The following is a 27645-nucleotide window of genomic DNA, read 5'->3' as shown; positions in this document are numbered from 1 at the left end:
ACTGCACATTCTATGCAAATCAAACTAAATGAAAACAATTTAGCATTAGAGAAAATGAAGAAAAGTGAACACTATGCTGTTAAAAAAAAAAAGCCAGTCAGAAGATCAGCTTTCAAATCACTATTTACTTTTATAAGGACTGTTTCTGCTTCACATTTGTATTGCATGGAGTCGGTCCACTTCTGGACAGTTTCCAGAACATTCTCTAATGTCGCTGCATTTCCTTGCTTGTCCTCAGAAATAACTTTTCTGATGTCATCCCACAAGTTCTGTACTGGAGTAAGGTCAAAGAACATTGAAGAATACCTTATGTTTTTAATTTAATGTGAATACTAGGGAAAAAAAAGTAAATGTAATTATGAAACCGAAGTAATATGTACAAGGGCAAAAAGTGATTTTTATCAGTGTGTGTAAACACAGCATGAACTGTACGTCTGCCATCTAGTGGTGAATGATGATATATCCAGTTCTGCTCACGAGAACTCGTAAGTGCCCATAGTTTACATATCACGTATGGAATTATTATATTTTAATTGATATTAAAATTAATTGGCTATTAATTATTTATTTTTTTCTGTCTTCAGAATGATGAATTGATGTGTGTTTTGGTTTCTTTTTCCTGCGCTAGTGCCTTCCCTCTTCTGTTGTCATCTCGTCGGCTGTATTGTTCTTCTCAGCATCTCATTTTTTCAACATTTTATACAATTCTACAGCTGCTTCTTCATCTACTGGAGCATTCCAGCCATTTGTAATCATAATGCGGTGGAGAAGATCATAAACTGGTTTGACAAGGGGGTTATCCCTTTTAGGCATACACAACTTCAGGCAATGATCAATATCCTTTGACGGGACTGGTCGGAGTTTGTCTCTCGCAGCTTCTCTTGTCTGCTGTGAGTTCCACATTCTTAAAAGCACATTCAGTTTATCCTAAAGGCACAAAAAAAAGGCAAATTAAAACAATTTCACTTAGCTCATCAGTATGGGATTTTATCATAATTTTAATATGTATACAGTATATATTTCCATTTTTTAATGGTGCATGTTAAAAGTTAGTAACAGTCATGTTACAATATGTATATTATATAACTATATATAACTATGTTGATATGGGGCCTTATTTTTGCACCCAGTGCAAGTCTAGAGCAAAGCACAGTCTTAACAGTGCATGGGTGGGATTTTCTTTCTTTTGGTATTATTCTAGATTCTACACAGGTAGAATGCGGCGTTTGTGCCGTTGTGGGATGTAACGATAGAACGCAAGTGTGATTATACAGGTTAAGTGCAAAATCTCCCGTTGCAGACTATAGTCGTCCGTGCATGTGTTGTGGGCAATTGGAGAACACCTTGCACCACCGATTATGTGTTTGTGTGACCGCCATCCCCCACCCCGATGTGCCCCATGTTCATAGCATAGGGGTACGATTAATATATTTTTAAGATGATAATGAACATAATGCGGCACGGTGCCTGACTGGTTAGCACGTCCTCCTCCCAGTTCTGAGGACTTGGGTTCGAGTCCAGGCTCCGGCCTTCCTGGGTGGAGTTTGCATGTTCTCCCCGTGCCCGCGTGGGTCTTCTTCGGGTACTCCGGTCTCCTCCCACATTCCAAAGACATGCAGGGCAGGTTGATTGGGCGTTCCCAACTGTCCTTAGGTGTGCGTGTGAGTGTGGATGGTTGTTTGTCTCTGTGTGCGATTGGCTGGCAACCAGTTCAGGGTGTACCACGCCTACTGCCCAAAGCCAGCTGGGATAGGCTTCAACTCCCCCCGTGACCCTTGTGAGGGATAAGCGGTCAAGAAAATGGATGGATGAACATAATTATTTCAATTCATGACTGAAATAGGATGACAACCACCACTTAGACCTGTTTTTATAAGTTTAAAATCAAGTCTATTTCTCTCAAATTGCCAGATGCGCTGATGGCTTGGTTGTGCTGTCTGCCAGAATGCCAGGCAAAGTATAACGCGGTATACGAAATTCACAAACACGCTAAATTCGACTTGCCCTGGCATGAAAATGAAGATGCGCCCGTTTTTATGCGAAATAGGGCCCATGGTGTTTATTTGAAATTTACCTGGATAAGTTTGCAAAAGAAGAACTGTATAAGCTTCTTGTCCAAGTCACTCCCTGTGAAGTGTCCATCAAGTCGAAGATTTGTAAAAATGTTTGTCCAGTTGTCAACACTGTCTTCACATGTGCTCGGCAACCATGACTCAGTTTGTTGATTGGTTGTGCTACATGCATCAATGAAGCTTTGTTCCCCTCCATAGAGGTCTCTACCATTACGTCGTAAGAAAAGCTGTATTTCTTTGATTTTTTTGTTCTCCATACGTGGGTCAGCCTGCAGCCGCTGTGGACACCCTCCAATACGTTTCACCGTCTTTATGAAGGAGTCCGCAAGGTCTACAGGATCGCCGTTGACAGGTTCAGCTTCCAGCCACAATATGTGGTGACTGAATCCATCAATGCAGCCATGAATTGTAATACCATACGGCTCCAGTTTATCACATGACTTCAGATGCCATAAAGCGTGAGGATGTCTGATGATGTCGTTCTTTTTAATTTGCAGTGTGTCACTCATTTTTTGTCGTGAGACATGTTCATATGTTCTCAACGGTTCTGTGAAGAAAGACAAAATGGGTCTGTTACTAAAATATTTATCACTGATTTTTTATATTATAATCGATAAATTAACTTAGTTCTATATTTGAAATAAACTTAATGACGTCATATAAGGTGCCGTCTGGGCCATAATTCAGGATTAGCTCTCATACGTATAACTGAAAAGCACCACTGAAATGTTTGCTGCTTATACACACTAGTCAAATGTGTTCATGTTCAAATGTGTTCACTCGTCAGATGTGTTCATGTACTAGTGAAATACGCTCATAAACACCACTGAAATACTTTTATAAACAGTACTGAAACGTTTTTGCTCACACACACTAGTGAAATCCGTTCATAAATACAACTCAATTGATCTTACAAACAGAACTGAAATGCATCCACGCATACATGTGAAACATTCTCATACACGCTAATGAAATACGTCCATACATGCAAGTGAAATTCGTTCCTCCATCGCTTCGCTTTGGGACCAATCGTTTGACAGCACTAATATATATATATATATATATATATATATATACGAATTTCACTTGCATGTATGGAGGTATTTCATTAGCGTGTATGAGAATGTTTCACATGTATGCGTGTATGCATTTCAGTACTGTTTGTAAGAGCAATTAGTTGTATTTATGAACGGATTTCACTAGTGTGTGTGAGCAAAAACGTTTCAGTACTGTTTATACAAGCATTTCAGTGGTGTTTATGAGCGTATTTCACTAGTACGTATGAACACATTTGACTAGTGTGTTTAAGCAGCAAACATTTCAGTGGTGTTCATAAGAGCCTTCCAGTTATACGTGTGAGAGCTAATCAATCCTGAATTATTATGGCGTTAGATTTGTGCCACAATTCCGCAAGCGTAATGGGAAGTACCGTGTGCAAAGGGCGTGTTTCGTGCGTAACAAAAATGTGTTTCGTACGTACAAAATGTGTTTCGTGCGTACAAAATGTGTTTCGTGCGTACCAAAAATGTGTTTCATACGTACAAAATGTGTTTCGTGCGTACAAAACAGTCCTCGCGCACGCTTGCTACGTCTCTCCTCAACACGTACAAAACTTTGATTTACGCTTGCGATGCAAGGGTCGAGGCGTAATATTTGTGCCACAATTCTTAACCAATCAGGAGTCTGACAGGAGAGCAAATCCTGATTGGCTGTTTAATATCCAAACAGGCAGAACTTTGACAACGTGTCGTCACGCCGCGTTGCATCATGGGCGCTTCTTCGATTTTTCTTTTTTGTTTGTTTTGTTTACTAGCACTCGGTGCTTTCCTGTTTGTATTTTATCTGCATTTCTGCTGACTTTTATTTACTTAACAAAAGTTTTGTTATATTACGGGGTGAAGCAGCTCCCAACTGCTTTCCTGCTTAGCGGAAAACAAGTTTTAGCCCTCATGGGACCGTTGGATGACCGTTGGGGGGGGACGCTAACGACTACTTTCAACATTTTCATTACAGTAAGTAGCATAAAAGTAGCATCTTTTAACTTGGCCACTATCACACACAGGCTTCCAAGACAAGAAAAATTGTATGTGATAGTTACATACATGACATTGGCAATGCATGTGCATAGTTATGATGAAGAAAAAAATCGCCACCCCCTTTCTTTATCTTCTTGTGCATTTTTAGTGCCTAGTGCCACCAAATGTATATCGTGTAACTAACAGACAGAAAAGAAATACATGGAATGTCCAAAAGCACTGTTAACTCAATGCCATAGTTACTGATTTAAGTGCGTTAGTGATATTGATTAGTTATGAAAATCGTGGAAAATTGCATCGCAAGTGTAAATCAAAGTTTTGTACGTGTTGAGGAGAGACGTAGCAAGCGTGTGCGAGGACTGTTTTGTACGCACGAAACACATTTTGTACGTACGAAACACATTTTTGGTACGCACGAAACACATTTGGTACGTCCGAAACACATTTTTGGTACGCACGAAACACATTTTTGGTACGCACGAAACACATTTTTGTTACGCACGAAACACGCCTTTTGCACACGGTACTTCCCATTACGCTTGCGGAATTGTGGCACAAATCTAACGCCATAAATTATGGCCCAGACGGCACCTCATACGTCATTGCCTGTAGTTATACAACCAGTGTTGATTGCTCATACTTGGTTCTCTTGTACTTTGGCTTCTTGAAATCCTTTCCCTTATCTTTTTAGCTTGTGCTGCAAGAACAAAGACACGTTTTCATTTTTTTGGTGAAAAAGAGCATGTGTGTTTCACGTTCAAAACAACTATTAATAATCAACCATTGAAACATCCTACAGTAAGCATGAAGTCATTGTCTGTCAAATGTATTTGTGTATACAGTACTGTATACCTAGAAGTTCTTTTCGTAACGCCAAGCATAGAATGATGATAACGATGATGAAGATGATGTTTATGGTGATGAGGACAATTCGAACAACAGTTGTTTTGTCTGTATGGATGTCATTTTCAACATCTAATGGCTTGTCTGCACAAAAGTACAAATGTTAAACATATTCTAAGAGCTAAATATACATTAAAGTTAACATGACATTAAATTAATGTTCTAACATCATTGGAATCTTCCAGTTGTACGATTACTAAGGATTGCTACGATTACCCATGAAGCACTCGCTGGCGGCGAATGTGGCTGTTTGCTTGGTCAGAGGGTTGCTCACGTCACAACGATAAACTCCATCATCAAATTCACCCATCAGGGTTATTGTTAGATTTGGACCAGGCTGCAATTTTCCACGTGAGCTCCATTTAAACTCCAACAAATGAGGATGTTTGGAGTCTGTTGAGCACACAAGCGTCGCCTGTTTTGCGTCGTTCATCACACAGATTATGTTGGGTTTCGTTATTTTGTCTGTGAACAAACAAGCGACATTAATTGTGATTGTGAATGGACAGTTGAATAACCATGCTTCTCTCAAATTTGAGAGGTTCTGGGAGCATCTCCTTCCCTTCTTCAGGTACTTCATCTTCCTCCCACTTTCCCAAAACATATGTAGCCAGTGGCACCTTAAGGGGTCGCTGTTGTCCAATCAAATTCGGGTTAAATGAGAGCAGGTGTGCGTATGTGGTTTAGAAACACCAGATTGAGTGGAGCACCGGAGTGACTGCTGGGCTCGCACGTAGGTGCTTACGAAGTGAAACTGTTGGTGAGTGATTTAAATTTTTGTTTGTTTGTTTTGAGTGTGATGTTGTCAAGTTTTTTTATTTATTTATTATTATTATTATTTTTTTTACAGTTATTTTATGATTATAGTTCTTTTCAGAGTAATTAAAGGCTTCCTTTTTATTTTAGTCCGCCTGACCGTTGACCCGTCTTTGCTGGACTGGCAGGGCTGTGAAGGGCGGATTAAATATTTTATTTGTATTTAATTGTTATTCTCAGGTCACTTCCCTTAGGAATAGCAGTCAGTTCTGGGCCGATTCTGGCTGTCTACCGCCAGTGTTGGCTGACAGCCGGACAGATTAACTGTGTATACTCCAAACTCGGCCCAGATGAGGATACCACATATTTATAATCCTCAAGTCAAGTTGTTACTGGGCCAAGGGTATTTATACTGTTCATGGCCCATGACCGTGATGTGAGTTTTGGCCCACTGGTTTTTCTTCGTGTGACGATACACAAGTATGATGCCGTTGCCAGGCCAGAACAGACATTCATCCACCAGCCCGCCACTACACCCCCCCCCCACACACACACACACACGCACACAAAAAAAAAGCATGCGGCATATGCGCATGCTCCATGGCAAGGAATGTTGGTCTTTGGAGTACAGGTACTACTCGTATGCGCTGCGGCGCTGGATGCCGTTGGCGTTTACTCGCTGGATCCAGAAGTGACGTCGCCGGCGGCTAAATTCAATTGAACACATTCATTTTTGTGCGGCGTTTTGACGACAAGTCAGGATAGTAGTCACACAACTATTCTTTTGGAGCCATGAGGAAACCGACTGCGGTAAGTCACTTGTTTGTTTTGTTGTTGTAGTTGTTTTGGAACGGAGTTTTCTTTTACTAGCCTTACTTATTTAACGCTACTCTATGTAGGATTTCCCCCAAAAAATATCTTAACAATAGCCTTTTTATTTGACCATTTATGACTGAAACATATTGTAATTAGTAGATCAACATCTTCGCTGTTCACAATGGGGACTCCTACAAGCCTCTGGCCAATATTATTTAGGAAGTGTCCGGTCCGAATCCTTCGAATTTCCCGCCCTCTGTCTGCGGGATGTGACGTTATTCGCGTCATCGTCAGTGGTTTCCTGTCGCGCGAAGACGGAACTAGTACAGATTTTCGCTGCCCCAGACACCCGCTGTTACTCCGCGGAAGGCTGCTTAAAAAAAATGAAAACAATGTCAAGTGCCACGAAAAAAATAAATAAATCTAAACTTGATAGTGACCGACGCCGGGCAAGAACGAGAGTGAACATTGGTTTGACATTTCAGCGGTGGAGAGAGTTGAGATTGGACTTGGATTAGAAAAGTGATTCACAGCTGGCTTTCTTTCTACTCGAAAAGGTAAGAAGCGAGTATCCTGACATTTAGAAAAAAAAAATGTTGTTTTCAAATAGCAGTAACCTCAAGATCGATCACTTCTCGGTCGTAACTATTGGGGTGAAAGTGAGGTGGTGTTGTACCGTCGGCTCGGACAAGAGGCAGACGGCCGGGCCGAGATTTACGTCCCGGCGGAGGCCGTCTCCACCCTCCCGCCGGACCGACGCTCATGGGAGATATGTCGGGAAGGGGGGGGGGGGACGCGGGCGGCTGTCCTCTCCAAGAGTGATCGTATATTTTGCATCCCGGGTGTCGGAGAGTCTTCGCCTGTATTCGCTTTGAAGGAGAAGTTCCACAACTCAAAAGCTAGAAGGAAAAAGTAACAGAGTGCCGGGCCGAGATTCAAGCTGTAGACAAAGAGATTTATTTGATACAGACATACAAACAAGACATACTGTATATTCTGGCCAGAAGGGATTAAAAATCCGTCGAACAAAGGGATGCACTGGTTTTTATAGCCTTACTAGGATCCATCCCCCAAACTTTTCCTTGGGCGTAACATCTTAAGGCAGCTAACGGTATTGGACAACTACAAAATGCAGTACTGGGTGCAGTGCTATTTTTTGACCATTGGGGGCACTGTTACTCCACGTAAACTTAGGCTCGCCACCTTTGGCCTAATTTAAAGCTGACCTCTGCATGAACTTCATGGTTACGCAAGCTCATGTGTACCTTCCTGCTCATAAATCTTGCGGACAAGACATTTTTATGGGATGCAGCTGGTGTTTTGGCTCACTCACTCACATGTAGCACGTGTAGCTCACGTGTTCGGAAAACCCCTATCTCACAGAATGCCTTCAAGGCCAGCCAGAGCACGCGTGATCGGAAAGCCCCTACATATATCTGCTAGGTCAGAAGAAAGGAAAATGTGTCAGAGCAGGTTTGGGTCAAACCAGGTGGCCTTGTACAGGGATGGGGGGCATGAATCTACATAGATAACTAAAATTATATACTTCATTCCTCCCTTTCATGATGTAAACACATCATGAACAATCAATGTCAAACACGGTCCCACCTATGTGTTAATCCCAGTAAATATGCGTGCATCAAAGTTCAACAATTTCGAAAAAAATGGTTATTAAATGGGATCCACTGGTAAAACACACAGAGCATAGCTATTGTAGAATTTTCTTTTGAGGCAAAAACCTGAAAATGAGGCTAAAAATGTCCAGGTGTTGATGAGGTAGGAATGTTCAACTGCGGCGATCGGTGGGGCAGTAAGGGAAGTGCTTTCAATTTTCTTAGGGCAGGGCTCATGCTGCCCCAATCATCAGTCAAAATATTCAGGCCCAATCTGTACAGTCCGGCTGATTATGATTTTGCGCTGCCCGGGGCTTATTGTGCCCCATAAGAACAGTGTATTGTGAAAATGTGGTTGGTGATATCTGATTGTATCAGAAGAAGGGATGTGTCAGAGCAGATTTTGGGTCAAGCCTTTTATAAGGGGACTGCTGGATGGGGCATCAGGTGAGTGATCCTGGTGGGGGTTTGGGGAAAGCTCACCTGGGGGCGTGGCATTTCTGGCGGTGGAGGGTCTGGTCGTGGTCAAAAAGGTGTGCTTGGTGGTGGTCCTGTAGACGTTTGCTGTTTGGCGGCTGCTCCTGGCTGGTTGGAGTTGAACACTTCTCAGCAGGAACTGGAGGTGACGACGGTGCAGGCGCTGAAGGGAGCGCTAGTTGAGGACCTCCGCACAGGGCTGCTGGTGGTTGCGCTGGAGGTGCCTGGGGCCCACGGCTGATTGCACCTGAGTCAGTTGAGGGCTCACAATTGGTATCACGGGCTGCTATTCGGGCCATTCAGCAGCTGCTATCACCAAGTCCCCTAGACAAAAAATCAAACATGAGAACTTTTCCCAATCCGTTGAACTATGTAAAATTTTGAAAATTATATATATATAAAAAAAAAATTCCTTACTTACATTCAATTCCCCCTTTTGACACATACGTCATGTGTCAACACAAACGATACCAGAAGACTCCTGGTACTCAGACTGGAACCAACTTACCGTCCACAGCTCGGGATCGGCACTCACGAAAACACAGAAACTTAACCTGAAAGCACTTATTTACTTACTACACCAAAAACACATTACAACACAAACAAAACTACAATGGTAAATAGAAATCAAACCATAAGAAGTCATTTCAGACACAGATCAGATACACAAAGCTGTAAGGTGGTTCTAGAAGATCTCTGACCTGCAAGACCAGTCTAGCATAGGACAGCACAACATGTCGGAAAAACATTGATATCGCGATAATGGCCCATGCAATGTTTAATCTGGAATTTTACGCTTTGCAGAAATTCAACCAGTCAGACACCAACTAAAAAATGCAACAACCATCCAATAGTTGATAACTGAGAGGTAATTACCCTTAAATATACAATTAGTTCGCCTATTTTGGTGCATGAAAAGAATTCGTTTAATTCTTTCAATTCTTACATCAAATTACAAAAATGTCAGTTCTTCAGATACATGTTAAATTGCTATATTCAGCAGCCATATCGCATATCACGTTATTCCAATATCGTGCAGCCCTATTAACATCCATCATAAATAAATCAACTATCAATGACAAAAAAGCAATAAAACTGTAAGAAAATCGGGGTTAGGGAAAAAACTTCACAAATCAATCATGATGAGTCTGTTGTGCTGCAGGAAAAGGGGTTAAACAACAAAACAATATAAGTCACAGTCAGTCTGTCCCCGTCAGGTCTTCATAAAGTCAATAACACTCTTAACGTCATATAAAGTCGTAACAGCTCAGAAGTGGCACAATCATCCGAAGCCACATCATTAAAATTGGGCCTTCTCCATATGACTATTTTGTCAGTCAAATGGTGCCCTTAAATTGTCACGATCATAAACAATCCTATAATCAATATTAAAGTCAAATTTTCACTAATCCGCCATTATACTCAATTAGACTAGTCAGAAAATATACAGTTACGGGTGAGAGGCAATTACTCTCATATTGTGATCACAAACACCCTTACTTGTACTAATTATCATGGCCATATTGTGCATGCAATTGTTTCCTACTCCCATAGGCGCCTGCAGCTGCTTTCTTCTTCTCATTCTCACTCTTTTTTATTTTTTTATTTTTTTAATGTGAGTAAACAAACAAACAAACAAACAACACACTTCACAGACAAACAATCTCACAAATCACAACAGATACTCACATTCCAATACAGATAAGAATACACCCACATACAGGAGCTATAACCACAGAATTAAATCAGACATTTACACCCCACAGGTCCCCTTTCACTCATGAATATGAATACTATCCCAAATTTTTCAACATCAACCCCTTATTCATCTTCCCCACGAAGCTCTTGCAAACCTAACGTTTCACAAACTAAACTTATCCTAAGTTACTCTTTTCTAACTGTCGTCGTCACAGACTATGTAAAAAAAATCAATTAATTTAAACAAAATGTTAACAAGGATAGCTCGAATACTCCAACTTCGTTTTCATCGTGTTTCTTCTCAGAATCACTAACATCAGATTTGTCCACTGTAGTGGTTTTCAATGCTGATTCAATATCATACTACTTCAGACATCTCTTTTACCACTATTTTCTATCCAGATATAAAGTATTCACTCCAGTTTCAATTTATTATGGTCCTTTACTTATGCAACAATCTCTTCTAGCCAAATTATTTAACATATATCAAAGGTATACTCTACGACATATATCTGACTATTTTACATATCTTCTTCTTTTAACTTTTTCCTTTAGGGGCCGCTACAACGAATCAGTTGCCTCCATCTAACCCTGTCCTCTGCATCCTCTGCTCTCACGCCAACTACCTTCATATCCGCTTTAACTTCTTCCATTTGGTCTTCCTCTAGATCTCCTACCTGGCATTTAAAACCTCATATCTTCCAATATATTCAGTCTTCCTCCTCTGGACATATCCAAACTATATATAAAATTCAAACGTATTCAGGTGATTTGTTTAATCCTATGTGTCCCTTTTTTTTTTTTTTTTTGGTTCTGTTTAGCAGTAAAAATCTCACTATATTTAATATATATAGATTTAAAAAGTTCACCTTCAAATTCTAACTATTTTATCCATAGAGGTGTTAAAAGGGACTTATAACCTCAATCATTCAATTAAGTCTTTGTAATTTGACCTATTAATTTCAGCATATTTTTCGTCTAAGTTCTATAAGCTGCAAAATATTGCTATAGTTTATCTTACTCCATTAAATAGCTGCAATATATAAATATATTTAACACAGCTAAATCTGTATCTTTAATGTATATCGGAATCACCACTATCATTAATTCTAAAAATTCCAATATTTTAACAGCCAAATCTAAATATAAAATTGAATTGAGATGAATAATATATAAAAAAAAAAGTCTCTTATAGTCTAAATGATACAGCCAAATTACCTAATTAAACCAATTTTTCTTAGTTATTGCATCTCAATAAGCTACAAAAGAGTTACACGAATTTCAACACTTATATATCTTAACCATCCACATTTATTTTCTATTCATTCTAATAAATTGTCTTAAAATGATGATTGATTTGATCATTAAAAAAAAATTCCTTCAATATGGTAACACCATATAATCCATACCCACTTGTCTAATGCGTCCTCCCAGTGTCTCCCAACCATCGTTCAACAGTTTTGTCCTCTGAGCTTTCATGAGTGTGTCCATCCATGCTCGGGTTTTGTCCAGCCAGTCCAGTTTTGTTCATCCAAGCTGCTCAGGATGTAACTGTAAGTCCTTTCAAAAACAGTTAATCACACATAACAGGTGTTCATCATTGTCCTGTGTGTGACGTTGTGCCCCCCTACACAACAAAAGTCCTCCTTTGTTCCAGAGTTTTTCCAGACTGGAGTCACTCTTCCATTGTTCCATTTATGAAGAGATTTGGTCGACACCAGGATTTGCATCTTTCAATGGCCAAGGACTTGTACAATGTTCACATATAGGGACAAAAATAAAAAATTGTAGGCTTACTCTTACAATAAAACTTTTCATTATGGATGACCAAGATATACTTGTCATTAAATATTACATTATTATATATTTTTTAGCATTTCTAGTGCTGTAGGTTAAAGTGTGAACTAATTAAATAATCACAAAAAAATTATCAGATTTGTCACATTATGACAGATGTTTACGTCAAAGTTAGCGCATATTATGTTTAAATAATAAACACAACTACATGCATTAACCGTAAAGCATTTAATATATATTTTGGTATAACTTTGACATTCAGATCATTTGTTTTTGTCAAAACATTGGAGACATTTTTCTCTTTTTCATTTATTATTTTGGATTTGTAAAAATAAATCACCGAATAAAAAAATAAGCATGTATAGTGGATCAAAAAATGTTGAAGACATCCTTATAACACGAGACTTTCAAAAATTAACACATAACGGGTGCTCTTCAAATTTGGCAGGCGGAAAAAATCTAATAATAAAAAAAAAACCCTCCTTAATTAAGTGATGAATTGGGATCAATCCAAACTAAATTTAATCGATTTTATCAAAATATAATTGTTTGACAGCCCTAGTCATCTCCATCAAGTCTATCAATCTAATGCTATATTTTCTTTATATTATTTTTCCTGCTATTTAACTTAACCTCCTCTCAATTCATTTGGTTCAGCACCTATTATCTTTCAAAGCGACTCCTGTAAAATTCATCATTAATAATTTCTAAATATATATTCAAGCATAACCTATCATTTCGTTATGCAATGGCTATGTAAATATTTATTTATTTTTTTATGCCTTCTTAGTCCCCTCATATTTTTCAAACTGCTATTATATCTACACTTACTCTTCTTATAAACTTCTACACACAGCATATTCCTTCCATAGATTATATATTCATTGGATTCAAACATCCTCGTTTCCCATCTCCCACTTCTGTACCATTCCTATCACCATCAACTCTGACCTTTCACACATACACACACATACACCTTCTGCTGTCCCCCTTCCCTCCGCCTTTCTCTCTCTCTCTCTCTCTCTCTCCGCCTCTCTGCCTCTCTTTCTTTCTCCGCCTCTCTCTCTCTCTCTCCGCCTCTCTGCCTCTCTTTCTTTCTCCGCCTCTCTCTCTCTCTCTCTCTCACTCCGCCTCTCTCTCTCTCCGCCTCTCTCTCTCTCTGCCTCTCTCTCTCTCCGCCTCTCTCTCTCCGCCTCTCTCTCTCTCTCTCTCTCTCTCTCTCTCTCTCTCTCTCTCTCTCTCTCTCTCTCTCTCTCTCTCTCTCTCTCTCTCCGCCTCTCTCTCTCTCCGCCTCTCTCTCTCCGCCTCTCTCTCTCTCACATCATATCATTCCTCACTTACGTTACAAATATTACTCTTAAGATTCCCCATTTTGGACCCTATCAATATCTAAAATTTAAAAGTACATTTTTTTTTACATCTTCAATTTAATTTATACAATCAAATTAAACCATTTGGACAATCATCTATCAAAAAGACTACCACAATGGACAAATCTTTGTTTCATTTTACTTAATTTCTACAAAGCCTCTCATAAATCTTCAAAACGGCATCCAACTAACATTTCACATTATTTATCTTTCCTTTCCTATAGCTGTCCTCTCTCCCTTTTATTTTCACTGTCAACATTTTTCTTTTGTTTACCGGATAAGCCTAGAATCAAAATTACACACCAACAATCCACATCAGCGACTAATCCTCTTCCTCCTACCCACTCCCCAAAAACAGTTAGCCTACAAAAGAAAAGAAATTTAAATCAAAGGAACAAAAGCACAAACACAACAATTTAAACATCTCCATCCAACTTGCAACGCCTCCCACAAAACAATTCACAATGTGATTCACAAATCTTTTTTCGACACTATTTCCACTATCCCACATTCCTTCCTTAACATGACCTGCTCAATACCAGCTACTCAGAAAAACACGCTTCAGTCTTTCACCAACGTGGCTCACACACACACACGCATCGACCTTTTAACCTCCTCGCCCCTCACCCCGTGCCATGCACACTGATCTCACTGCATGATCTCACTGATCACTGATTCCTGGCACACTGAACGCCATTATGCAACACTATGCAACTTACTTCCAACTATCAACTTTTTACTTGATTGTCCGTCCTGGACAATTCACCTTTTATACAAAAGTCCGCTGCCTGCCAGCGGTGCATGCTTTTTAAGCACAGACCAAAAGATGCTACAACAATAGCTCATCTTGAACTTGCCTCGTCCTGAGGTGTTATAGTCAGAAATACAGCAATCTTAATGACCCAAACCTTCCTGGCTGGAGACACTGCTTAGACACGAAAAAAAATAAGGTCTTCCTCGACCTCCTGAATTGCACCAATCCTTGGTGTAATCCTTACACACAATATACTCCTTAGCCTGCTCTGAGGCCGAAAAACATAGGGTCACCTTAACCCGATTATCACAGAGAGTCCACCTAGGGCTAACAAATATAACAATATAACTTTTTCTGGCCACCCTTTGGCCTTTAACGTCCGCCTTGGACGACCCTTCTTGGGATTTTAGAACAATAAATAGCCCATCCTGGACCACCCCTTCTTGGGGCACACACAACTGCAACAACGTACGTTCACCTGGACGACCCGTCCTGGGATTTTTAAAACAACACATAAAAAAAAACGGTCCGTCGTGGACTTACCCTTTGCGTCCTGCAAACGATCCACACTATCGGCTCATCTTAAACAGTTTTATCTGTTCATCTTGAACAGAACATTCACACTGTCGACTTATCTTAAGCCGTGCTCGTAACAAGAGCATAAATTGCCCTCCCTGGGCACTTCGTCTAAAAAAAAAAGTTTTTCCTAAACCCTTTTTATGACGGGAGACCTCTAACAACACGAAGACAAACAATATAGCCATTCATCCACTAAAGCTTTTAGACAAAATATGCATGCATTGTGTACATCTTAAATCCGGCCCTACACATTACTTAATTTAATACAGTCAATGCATAACTCTAACTATTAAAATTTTATATATATATATATATATTCTTTTTTTTTTTTTTTTAATCTAATTATACTCATCTTTAATCCTGTTCTTTTCCGGTTCTTTTAAATCCGGGTCACGGCACCAAAATGTTGTACCGTCGGCTCGGACAAGAGGCAGACGGCCGGGCCGAGATTTACGTCCCGGCGGAGGCCGTCTCCACCCTCCCGCCGGACCGACGCTCATGGGAGATATGTCGGGAAGGGGGGGGGGGGGGGGACGCGGGCGGCTGTCCTCTCCAAGAGTGATCGTATATTTTGCATCCCGGGTGTCGGAGAGTCTTCGCCTGTATTCGCTTTGAAGGAGAAGTTCCACAACTCAAAAGCTAGAAGGAAAAAGTAACAGAGTGCCGGGCCGAGATTCAAGCTGTAGACAAAGAGATTTATTTGACACAGACATACAAACAAGACATATATTCTGGCCAGAAGGGATTAAAAATCCGTAGAACAAAGGGATGCACTGGTTTTTATAGCCTTACTAGGATCCATCCCCCAAACTTTTCCTTGGGCGTAACATCTTAAGGCAGCTAACGGTATTGGACAACTACAAAATGCAGTACTGGGTGCAGTGCTATTTTTTGACCATTGGGGGCACTGTTACTCCACGTAAACTTAGGCTCGCCACCTTTGGCCTAATTTAAAGCTGACCTCTGCATGAACTTCATGGTTACGCAAGCTCATGTGTACCTTCCTGCTCATAAATCTTGCGGACAAGACATTTTTATGGGCTGCAGCTGGTGTTTTGGCTCACTCACTCACATGTAGCACGTGTAGCTCACGTGTTCGGAAAACCCCTATCTCACAGAATGCCTTCAAGGCCAGCCAGAGCACGCGTGATCGGAAAGCCCCTACATATATCTGCTAGGTCAGAAGAAAGGAAAATGTGTCAGAGCAGGTTTGGGTCAAACCAGGTGGCCTTGTACAGGGATGGGGGGCATGAATCTACATAGATAACTAAAATTATATACTTCAGTGGACGGCAACATTTAGCATGAAAGGGGCGGCAAAGTTGAATGTAATAGAACAGAATGACTTTATGAAGAACAGACGTTCCATTCCGCGGCGTTTCAATCAGGCTAAATATCGCCTTATTTTCCTCCGTGAAAACAGCCTATTGTAGCTACATTATGCTAACGGAATGTGAATGGTACTACTGAATGGCGATAATATTCGCGGCCGTATCACACTAAGTAGTGAATGGGTCGATATGTTTTTCACAATCGTCAATTCCATAAATGACAGCCCACCTTTCGGCTCATGCACAATGACGCTGGCCTGGGGGCGACATACACTAATAATGACTAGAATCAGGTTGACGTCCGTCGAGCGGGGTGACTACAATATGTAACTGCATATTAACATCGGAATGAGGCCCAATTAATTGACGTAATTTGCACATCGTTTTGGAGTACAGCACAGGACTAGACTTCGACCAACTAAAGCAATATGATCTGCACGTCCCGTGGACATAAATTGTTTAGTGGGGATCGAGAGTCTCATTCCGTGAAGTGGCCAGCTTTGCATAACATTATAAAACTTCTTACCTCTGAAAACATTTAATGTGAAAACGTTTAATTGGATATGAAGAGCCCAGTCTTCAGTATTGAGGTCGTGCACGTACGAGTGCGCGCAGCGTGTACGAGCGTGCAGTTTGTTTTCGGCCACAGGTGGCAGTAGAGATTTGAAATTTAAAATCTTACATAGAGCTGCTTTAACGTTTCATTGACTGCCCGTGCAGGACACGCTGTATTGCACCGAGCGACACCGAGCACTCCTCTCTCAACTGTTAAAAAAAATAAATAAATAAAAGAAACCGCCATCCACTTGACTACTGGACCACGTTGAAGTGGGTCGCTATTAGGTGAGCGTGTTTTCACATTTTGTTTTGTTTCGTGTAACAACTATTGCCTAGGTCCATTCCACCCTCTAATTTTTTTTTTAGTTTGCTTCTCTTGAAGCAAATTCTCTGCAGTGCATGAATATGCCAATGCCCAGACAGGATCCAGCCTGGTCAGCTCTACAGGTGGTCCTTGCCACCAACAAAACTCTTTTGAAGCCGCTGACCAGGTGACAAAGGAATTTATGCGTCTGCCAAAGGAGTGTATTTCCAGCAGTCTGCTCGGAGCCCGAACAAATGGCTCCAATGGTTTGGAATACACAAATGACCGATCAAAGGAATGTTCATGACTTCTTATCAATCACAAAAGGATACTCTGGCGCCTCGCCCTTCCTGGAACGTCTAGATGGAGCAACAACACCTCCAAGTGGCGAAACTTGGAACTATCCTTAGTGACAATTCACATAAGTAACCGCATTTTACACATTTATATCATAATAATTCTTGACAGACAACTGAACTACGAATGATTCATGTTATATCTTTGTGTGTATGAACATCCTATTTCATGTGTACTCCATAAAGAATGAAAGATAATCAATGTCTCTCAGTTCAGTCAGATTAGACAAGTAGAAGTTACCTCACAAGTTAGTTTATGATGCATTAATTACAATGTGTGTTAAACGGGTTGTGTGGGAAAACTGATTTGCCAGACTGACCAAATTTAATGCCAAATTATTAATCTTTTTAATAATTTTCCTCTGAGAGTCTGCGCGAGCGAACAGAAGGGTGTGCCTTCACCTGCTCGCCCCACCCAGAGACTATAAAAACACGAGCAGACCACTGCCCGTTCTCTCTTCTCTTTTGCCCTCCTGCTCTCACAAGCCTCTTCCAAAAACTCTGGCCCGACTTGCAAGTGGGCCAGCCAGGCTGCTCGAACTCTTTTGTCTAAGAAACTTGCAAACCACGTGGCTTTTTCTTTCCTGGCAGGATCCGTTAACGAGATCGGATCCTCGCGCCACGCCACGCCAAAGCAAGTGCAAACTGCAACGCTGACTAAAGACTCTTTTGTTTTTTTTGTTTATTTTTTTTGTTCCACTATCGGTGCTTACCCGCCCGACCTTCGCGGCCCCGGGGTACACTTGCAACGTACCCCGGACTCAAGGTTGCGCACCTCAGCCGCTCAGCACCTCAACTGCTAGTCGGTGGTGCCCCGCCGCGGTGCTAGCTCACCTCCAACGGCTGGCCTTCCCCGTACGCAGGCGCGTACTGACCGAGCTGCAACACCTGAGCTCGGACAGCTGCCCAGCAGAACCAACCTCGCCAAGTCGACCAACCAATCAAGGGACGAGCCGCGCAACTACGTCAGGCCCCTGGCGCGGCTCCCTCGCTAACCTGTGGAATAAACTTTTTTTTTCCTTGCATTTTTCAACGAACATTGACTCTTTTTTCCCCCTTGTCAAAAGGGCCGCCACTTCTGTTCGTTGCTACGCAACTCCAGGGCTCGTAAGTGCGCTTGATTTCTACCTCGGCGTATCCACTGTGTGCCACTTACGTTTGAAACATCACAAATCTGGCAGGTCAAATTTTCTCTTTTCCCTGTTTCTTTATTCATTCGCATTCCTTCCTTATTTTCATTCGCTTTATTTTATTTCTTTTCTTCTGACGGTAGAATAGTTAGATAGGCAGTATTTTGATTCTGTAGTGTAGCAATCGTGAATAAATGCATGTTTTATAAACTTTATTCCGCCTAAGTCATCTGTGTTTCCGAGTGGATTATTATTCTTTTGTTAGTACAACGAACCACTGAATATCGAGTGTGGCGACTTTAGATTATCAATGACTGATGAAAGAAGGATTTTGGTCGTTGTTTGCTCCTGTTAATACAAAGCAAAAACAAACGTGGTGCCCCAGAGGTTATTGAGGTAAATACAATTTACCTCTGTAACGTCCAGATTATTAATTCGTCCAAAAGACGACCCAATTATCGCTACATAATGGTGCCGGCCGTGTGAGGCTACAAAACATAAGAAGATCCACTCGAAAACACAAGACTTTGGACGTGAAAAGTAAAACGCATTTCACGTAGTGTACCTAATCATTTGTCTCTGTGCAAAAAGGTAAACATTTCTTCTTACATAGAACTGCACTGACTTTCCCCTTCAGCTTTGAATCGAGCGTCTGGTTAGCCGCCATCTTGCGTGTGTTACCACGGAGTGACGTGCTATAAGTAAACGAGAGTAACGGGATTGATTGTTGGAATAAAAGTAAGAGCCGGTCACCGTTTGAAAAAATAGTGGCTTGTATTTGAAAACGTACGTGATAGAACTCGAGTTGTGCAACTTTTAAATTTCAGCTGGCTGAATTTGAAGTTGTTTGTCTTTGTGTTGTTGTGTTTCCGGAAATTGTGGGAAGTCACGTGACAGCCTACGTGCGTCGCGTTGACCCGACTCGAGTTACGTGCTTCGGAGTAGCTAACCGCGAGCAACGTAAACGACGTCCGAGTCACTTTCCCCGTGTTCCTCCTACACCTAGCTTGTGGGAGAAGTTTGAGTCGTGACTGAGCTTTTGTAGCCGCCGACTCAAAGTTTCAGCTCGTGGCGAGCGGATTAACAGAGCGCTAAGACGTTAGCTGCTTACCTGTACCGTGTACGCATTTCCACAAGGTGGCGCCATAGTCCTTGTGAAGAGCTGTGTGGCTCGTGGAGGCGTGGTTGAGTACCTCCCCTCCCTTCTCATTGGCGAGTTTGAGCCACGCCTGTAGACGCCCCGAAAGGGAGCGGGTCTCGCAGGTTGTCAGCTGTCAGACAGCGTTTGAGCTGTCAATAGACAACTGACCCCCCCACTGCTGCTTTAACGCCGGTGGTCCTTGCTCCGCGATAATTCTGATTCAATGTCACTTCACATTGCTTTTTGAATTGTTTTCCGTGTCGAGCGTTGTACTTAGTGAGTGTCGTCACCGTTAGTACACAAGGATAATAAAATTTTTTTTATCCACGTCCGATTAAACGCAGTTGTAGGCTTAATTGACTGTTTGCGTTTAAGGATTATAGTAATAGCTGACCGCATTCTAGCCTTTTACGCTGCCTAGCGTGAGAGTAATTACGGGTGCATCAACAAAACATACTGCTGGGTCAAATTAATACAAAGGAACTATTTACACTATTGTGTTTTTCTTTTTTTCCTCTTTTTTTTTCGTATTCCCTTTTATCCAGTTTCATACTAGGCTAACTAGCTATATTCTTGACTTAACATTCCACTTAATTTCAGGTTTTGTGTTTGTTTAGTTGGTTTGGTAGACCTAGTACTATTATTATTATTTTCTTCCCTTTTATTTGTTTTCTTCTCATTTTTATCCATTATTTTTAACTTTGTTGTTTTTGTCTGTTCTTTTGTTTTTGTTTTTCGGTTATGTCTAGTTAATAAGAAGGTGTGAGTTCGAATGAGCTATTATTAGAGAGGCAGCTCTAATATTTCTGTATAGTTCTGCAGTTTTTGTGTCCCAAAAACCCCGTCCACAGGACATTTGCATGAAACTGTACTGACACTGTAACCAGTCATTTGACTAAGACTATTAACCCCTTTTAAGTTTATTTCCCCCTTTTTCTGTTTTATTGTTTATTTAATTTAATTTTAATTTCAACTTTTAACTCGACTTCCAAAAAAAAAAAAAAAATTTTTTTGTTTGAATTTTTTTTTTTGATTTGGCTTTTGGGATTGACCGCTGTAACATTTTAGAGTTACCCTGTCCCTCGTTTAAGCTATTCTTTGCTGAGTGAGTCAAGTTGAAGTTAGTATTATTATTATTTTATTTTATTTTATTTTATTTTGCTTTATTTATTATTTTATTTTTTGTTGCCGTTTGTTTTTGTTTGTTTTGATAACTGGAATTGATTTCTCCCAACTATAGTGTAAGCTGTGGGTTGCATAGCCCACTACAAATCTTTTGCTTTTGTGGCAATTCCCCTTTTGATAATTTGAACCCAGTGTGTATTGTTGACGATAATACTTGATAGCGGTAGTTAGCTAACTGCGTACGCTGATTAACTAACTATTAAACGCTAGTACAAGTGTGATCGTTTAAAAAGCTATTGACAATATGGCATCACTCCGAGAGACTCCCAGCCCCTGTGAGAACCTAGATACCTTGGCTCAACTGGTGCAGAAGCTGACCAAGGACTTCTTACCTGGATACGCTGAGTCTATTAGGGATGCGGATGTCAATACGCTAAATGATAACCTCGCGCAGCTCATGAGTGACGCTGAGACCAAAGCCCCAAAGGACAAGTCACTCATTCGAATGCTCGGATGTCTGACTTTGAACCTTGCCGCACACTTGAAGCTGAGCGATGCCGAGGACTGTCAAGTGAAACACCAACTTGACATGGCACAACAGCAGAGCCGTGATGCCACGGCACAGCTTGAAGCCGCCCACGACCGAGTGAAGGTCATGGAGACCCAGCTGGATGACGTTAAAGCGCAGCTGGATGAGGCAGAAGCCCGCGCAGATGCGGCGCTAGCCGAAAATCTGGGCAGTGATGCAGATGAGTCTGCTTTCACTCCCGACTCCCATCAAAAGATTGGTGAGTTAACCCAAGCTCTCGCGACCGTCGAAGAGACAAATCGAGAGCAAGAAAAACTGCTGAGATCCGCGGCAAATGAAATTCACAAACTAAAAGCAGAGGTGACTGACTTGACTGAACGACCGTCAAAAGACCAACTTCGGCTAGCAGAAGCTAATTACTTTCGGGTTAGTTCGTCGCTAGCTCAGTCAACCGATGAAGTGAAGCGCCTCCAAGTTCAGGTACAGGCCTTTAGGGAGGAACGTAATGCCGAAGTGGACCGCTCATATGACCTGCGAACCAAATTAGCATTGACTGAAGCCGAGGTTACCCGCCTCCGACAATGCCAGCAGGAATATGAGACAGAGTTAGCTCATATTAAACATGAGTTACAACGCGCGCAGCAGTTGCATGAGGTCTCCCGAGGAGCCTCCCGGCCGGGAGCTCCACCCCCACACAGACCTCCTGATCCCAGAGCCACAGCACCACAGCTCAAACTGCCACCTGAGTCCGGAACCGCCTGGAGGACGCCGCCAGTGACCACCGCCGCTTTAGGCCTGGCACCTCCAATGGCCGCCTCCCCACACGCTTTCGGGCCATCAGGTGATGACAGTTTCCAACGTGGACCCATGTCGACTCCCCCGTTGGAGGGACAAATGGGCGTGGCCTGGAAAGATTTGGACAAGCTGGCTCGAAATATAACCAAATTCGAACCGAAACCAGGGGGGTCCCACAACACAACAGAGTACTTGAAAGACATCAACTATCATCTTCAGCGGTTCCCAATGGCAACCGTGGAAGATAAGTTGTACTTGATCAAAATGACGTCCAGCCGAGCAGTCAACAGACTGCTGGAACGGCAGCCCGCTGATGTGTTGTCTGACCCCTTGGCACTGCACCAAGCCATCTCACGCGAGTTTGACGGTTCTCCTGGGTTGTCGGGCATGGAAGTCGCCATGTTCGTCAAACAGGGAAAGCAGGAGGCTCCTCAGGCTTTCTATAGTCGTCTTCGCGATGCCTATTTTGGGACTCGTAACGAGCCCAACATGGAGGAAGATCCTGGTTTTAAAACATTGTTTGTCCGAAACCTCCAACAAAACCTTAACCACTATTTGGGACTGGCTTTGTGTCCTGAGACACTGAATAGCTCGCAGCTACGTGACTTAGCAGCTAGGGGCTATGCAAAGCTAAAATTATCCGCCCCCAAGGCAGGCGACGCAGGAATTTATAAAGTGGACGTGGGTCCTCCTTCAGAGCTGGAGGGAGCTTGCTCCTTTGCTCCGAGGGAAGACCAGACTAAATCCAAAAAGTCAAAACAGTCCCGCGCCCCGCGAAACCGGAAACCGCGCTCCAAAACCGACTACTCGCGTGACGAGAAAGCGGACGGAGAAAAGCAAGCTGACGACCGCCGGCGCTCCAAAGTTGCTAAAGGAAAGCCCGATTCGCGCTATCATCCAAAACGTGATAAAGTCGAACGCGTACCAGCAACCGATTCCTGCCGCGAGTCCCGGAACCGCCAAGCCGACTCCGAGACTGACCACCACGCAGTTGCCAGCGGCATATTGAAGGCACTCCTGAAATTGTCAAAAGACTCGTCAAAAGACCCGCCTTTATGACTAACCGACGGCCGGATGCCCACTGAAGTGACCCACCAGCAGAGGTCACCAGAGGGGCCTCCAGTAGCCGACACTCAGACACCTACTAAACTGCCTTCTGACTCAACAATATTGGTACTGCAGGCTGATCCAAATACAGCAGACCCGCATGTATCGCGATCAACCGATGACGTGAGACCGTTCCAACAGCTTTTAGGTGACCTCACCACCAGGGGGATGGCTCGTAAATTCTATCTGAGCGTCACCCTGGAGCGAGCTCTAACCTACGAAGCCCTTGTAGATCCCGCCGCGGACATCACGGTGATGTCCAACACGGTGTTCGAACAACTCCGCGCCGCGTCACAAGCTAACAGTCGACCGCTCCGCCTACGGCGGTGCCCACTCACCGTTAGCGCTTTCTCACCTACTAACACAAAGCTGGAATCTGTCGCGATGGTACACTGGTCCATTGGCCCCATGGAATTCATTTATCCAGTCTATGTGGGACCCATTGAGTCAGTCCCCCTTCTTATTGGCCAAGACCTGTTGTTCCGCTTCCAACCCATCATAGACTACCAGAGACTCCAGATTTGGGCCCAGGTGCGGCAGGCCCTGCCGACATTTCCTTCGGGCCCTGACCAGGCTCAGCTCTGCACTGTGACTCGGGCGCAGCCACCCCACGGGGAAGCAGACGCCCCCACAGGGAGCTGGGACACGACACAGTCCAAGGCAGGACCCCTCGCGTCCCCGACAAAGGACCGGCTGAGAAGCCACGACACCTTTCTTTGTGACCTTGACCCACCCCCACCTAATGCAGGGTACGCCCCGCGCATCATCGGAGGTGTCCACGTGCAAGGTGCACCTGTTCTTGACGCTGTCCTCGCCTTGTGGGCTGACAAATCAGCCATTTCTGCAGCATTCGCTGACAACTTGCGAGATCTCGACCCGAACATGCTTTTCGTCTCCAAGTCTTGCCGGTTTCCGTTGAACACGGAACCCCCTCTCACAATAACTGCAGTGGGCGTGTGCGCCTTAAACCTTCAGTGGAAGCAGCACTCACTGACCCACTACTTCTTGGTTGTCCCGGACGCGCCTCACACCCTCTTCGTGGGTGCAGATTTGCTTGTTCGTCTTGCCGTCCAGGTGGACACCATCAACAACGTGCTTTGGTCCCTCACCAACTCGGAATCTCTAGCTTGTGTTCCCAGTCTTCCAAACATGAAGTCCGGACAGACCATCCCAGATGCTTGCGAAGTCTTTAACGAGGATGAAGTGATCGCTCCGGCGACCACGATCAACATTCCGGTTCGCTTGGTGGCGCGAGCTAACCAGGTCTTGAATGCTAACTCCGCTTTCTTTCAACCTTCACCGGAATTCATGAACCTGTCGTTACTCTTGGAGGCCACGCCCATCGTGGACGCCTCCCTCACCACTCAGATCTTGGGTCACAACCCCCTTTCGTACGACGTTCGCATACCAAAAGCGACCCGTCTGGGCCTGCTCATCCGTTCCGACTTCCACGACTTCACTCTAACGGTGCCTGTGGTTGGACACATCCCATCTGACTTGTTCTTGACTGAAGACACCGGTGGCCGAAGACTCACCAGGCCATCTCAGCTTGTTACGGTCAACCCTGCCGGTCCCACCAACGATGAAGACATCGTCCGAGTGGACCTGGGGACAGACCAACAACTGGTGATTTATGCCTTGAGCGCGTTGCCTCCAACGCCCTCGAGCATTCCCTCTGGAAACCCAGAGAAACCTCAACCAACCACGACTCCAAATGGGGACCTTCAACCGTACCCAGAGTTCGAGGAGCACCTCCAAGAAGTTCTGCACCGCGCCGACGCGCTCCGGTCCGAACAGGACCGCGAACGGTTGCGCACCGTGTTAATGAAATACACACCCTCTTTTGCCAAGGACTCTTTGGATTGCGGGTTGACGGCACTACATGTAGTCCGCATCCCGACTCAGCCCGGCGCTCCTCCAACTTTCGTGCGCCAGTACAAGATTCCGATAGCTTCTTACGAACCAGTACAGAAGACTATCGACGCCATGCTGGAAAAGGGCATCATTCGCCCCTGTAACAGCACCTATTCGGCTCCATTGTGGCCAGTCTTGAAGCCAAACGGCACATGGAGACCAACTATTGACTATCGCAAACTGAACCAACAGGTTCCTCTTTCGCGATGGCCCATGACACAACTTGAACAGGAACTTCCCAAGGTTCGAGATGCCAAATTCTTCACCACCATCGATGTGGCTTCGGGGTTCTGGACGATCCCAGTAGATCCCAGGGATCAATACAAGTTGGCATTCACCTTTGGCAACAAACAGTATACTTTCAACCGGTGTCCATTCGGCTACGCCAACTCGCCAGCCGAATTTAACATCTTCCTCAACAAGGCGTGCCCTGATGCCGCCGCCAGGGGCAACCTCATTTATGTCGATGACATTATGATGAGGAGCTCCTCTTTGGATGACCATTTGATGGAAATCGACCACGTTCTTGGACAGCTGTCTTCTGCAGGTGCCAAACTGTCCCTCCTGAAAGGTCAGTGGTGTCGCACGAAGGTCAACTACGTGGGGATCTTGGTTGGGCCGAACGGGATTGAACCACAATCCAGCCGTATTCAAGGCCTTCTTGACATCAAAACCCCCACCGATGTGTCAAAATTGCGCAGCTTCCTTGGCGTGTGCAACTATTTGCGCCAGTTCATTGAACACTTTGCTGACATAGCACGCCCTCTTACTAACCTGCTGAAGAAAGACACGCCCTTCGATTGGGGTGACGAACAAAGCAACGCGATGAATATGCTAAAACAAAAGCTGGGCTCCGCCCCCTGTCTCGCGTACCCCGATAGCAACAAGGAATTTTTCTTGGAAGCAGGATTCTCCGACCATTGTTTGAGTGCGGGTCTATACCAAATGTACGACCAGGATAAACGCGTCGTGGCGTACGCCAGTAAAACGTTGAACGGCCCCGAGTTGAAATACTCCGACTGCGAAAAAGCCCTGCTTTCCACAGTATGGGCAATTAAACATTTCTCAAACTACATTGGATGTCAAAAAGTAACGATTGATACTAACCATCATCCGGTTACTTTTCTTAACAACCAACGCATTCGAGACGGTGTCGTAACGAACGCGCGCATTGCCGGCTGGCTTATGGCGTTACAAAGTTACGATGTTCGAGTCCGGTACGCGAAAAACGCAAAGTTACCGCTGGGTACCGATCTAGCGATTTGCCAGAACTGTGTGTCAACTTCCCCGACCCCGCCGACAGACGTCGCCGTGGCACCGATGCCGGAATTCACGCGTCACCGCTATTTTGAGGAACATGTCTGCAAAGACATGCCTACAGCTTACGTGGATGGCTGCTCTTACCACCACCAAACCCAGCTGCAGGCTGGGGTGGGCATCGCTTGGGTCGACGACACACCGTGCAAACCACTGCTATTCCAATTGGGCCCCCACTCTTCTCAATATGCGGAAATCGCTGGCATCCTGATTACACTCAAATTAGCAGTTGAACACGGTGTCACGGTGCTGGTTATCTGCACTGACTCAAACTATGCCCGCCTCGCCTTCACCTGTCATCTACCGGTGTGGCGTCGAAATGGTTTCCTTACGTCAGCGAAGAAACCCGTTAAACACCGCGACCTCATTTTGACATGCGACCATTTGGTTTCCTCCAATGATATGCATGTCTATTGGAAAAAGGTCCGGGGACACTCAAAAGTCCCAGGACCTGACAAACATTTTAACGACCTAACGGACACGTTAGCCAAACAAGGGGCCCTCAACGGGACTCCTTGGACATTTGATACAGCTTGGCTGCCCACCCAGCCCACCCTGGAGGTCCACGTTCTCACGCGCCGCCGCGCTGCGGCCGCCGCTGAGTCTCGCGACGCCCCCACACGGACCCCTACGGGGCCCGTGACGTACGTACCGCCCGTCCGAACCTCCGACTTGGTCGCCCAACAGGCCGGCGACCCCGCGCTTTTCAAAATAATTCAGCACCTTTCTGATCCTGTCGCCAACCCCGTGTCGCCTGACGCGTTGAGTGACGACAGCGACCTCAAAGACTTGCTCTCCGTGCTGCAAAGGCTGCGTCTCGTTAAAGGCCTTCTGGTTTATGACTCCGCGTCTCCGCCTGCCCTGCGGTTGGTGGTTCCACGGAGCCAAAGGGGGGTCTTGCTAACATACGCCCACGACGCGCCTTATGCAGGCCACCGCGGATTCAAGGCCACTCTCACCGCACTACAACAGGTGGCATACTGGCCGCGCATGCATAATGATGTAGCAACCTACATCAAAGGATGCCTGGTTTGCTGCCAGTTTCAGCCAGCAAACCCGAGTCACCGAGCACCACTCCAACAGAAAGGAGTCAACTTCCCATGGTCTGATCTCCAAATTGATTGGGTGGGACCACTGGTCAGATCTCTGAGAGGGAACAAATACTTT

At 44.0% G+C, this 27645-nt stretch overlaps 1 protein-coding gene across 2 annotated transcripts in view; it reads right to left on the bottom strand.

Moving 5' to 3' along the window:
* Positions 1–27645, bottom strand: part of LOC144031924 (uncharacterized) — a 39962-nt gene continuing 12317 nt past the window's right edge. The window contains exons 4-8 of one of the 2 annotated variants that reach the window (XM_077539460.1): positions 5228–5476; positions 4961–5095; positions 4749–4805; positions 2075–2619; positions 1–927 (exon numbers count right to left, since the gene is read on the bottom strand). In XM_077539460.1, coding sequence (XP_077395586.1) covers positions 682–927; positions 2075–2619; positions 4749–4805; positions 4961–5095; positions 5228–5476 — 1232 coding nt within the window. In that variant the 3' untranslated portion in view covers positions 1–681. The remainder of the gene's footprint in view (positions 928–2074; positions 2620–4748; positions 4806–4960; positions 5096–5227; positions 5477–27645) is intronic. The other variant, XM_077539461.1, reaches the window with a different exon arrangement.

Source organism: Festucalex cinctus, chromosome 12 (assembly GCF_051991245.1).
Source record: "Festucalex cinctus isolate MCC-2025b chromosome 12, RoL_Fcin_1.0, whole genome shotgun sequence".
In the NCBI taxonomy this organism is placed as follows: Eukaryota; Metazoa; Chordata; class Actinopteri; order Syngnathiformes; family Syngnathidae; genus Festucalex; species Festucalex cinctus.
The sequence above is the reverse complement of the archived record's forward strand: the minus strand, read 5'-3'. Positions and strand labels throughout refer to the sequence as shown.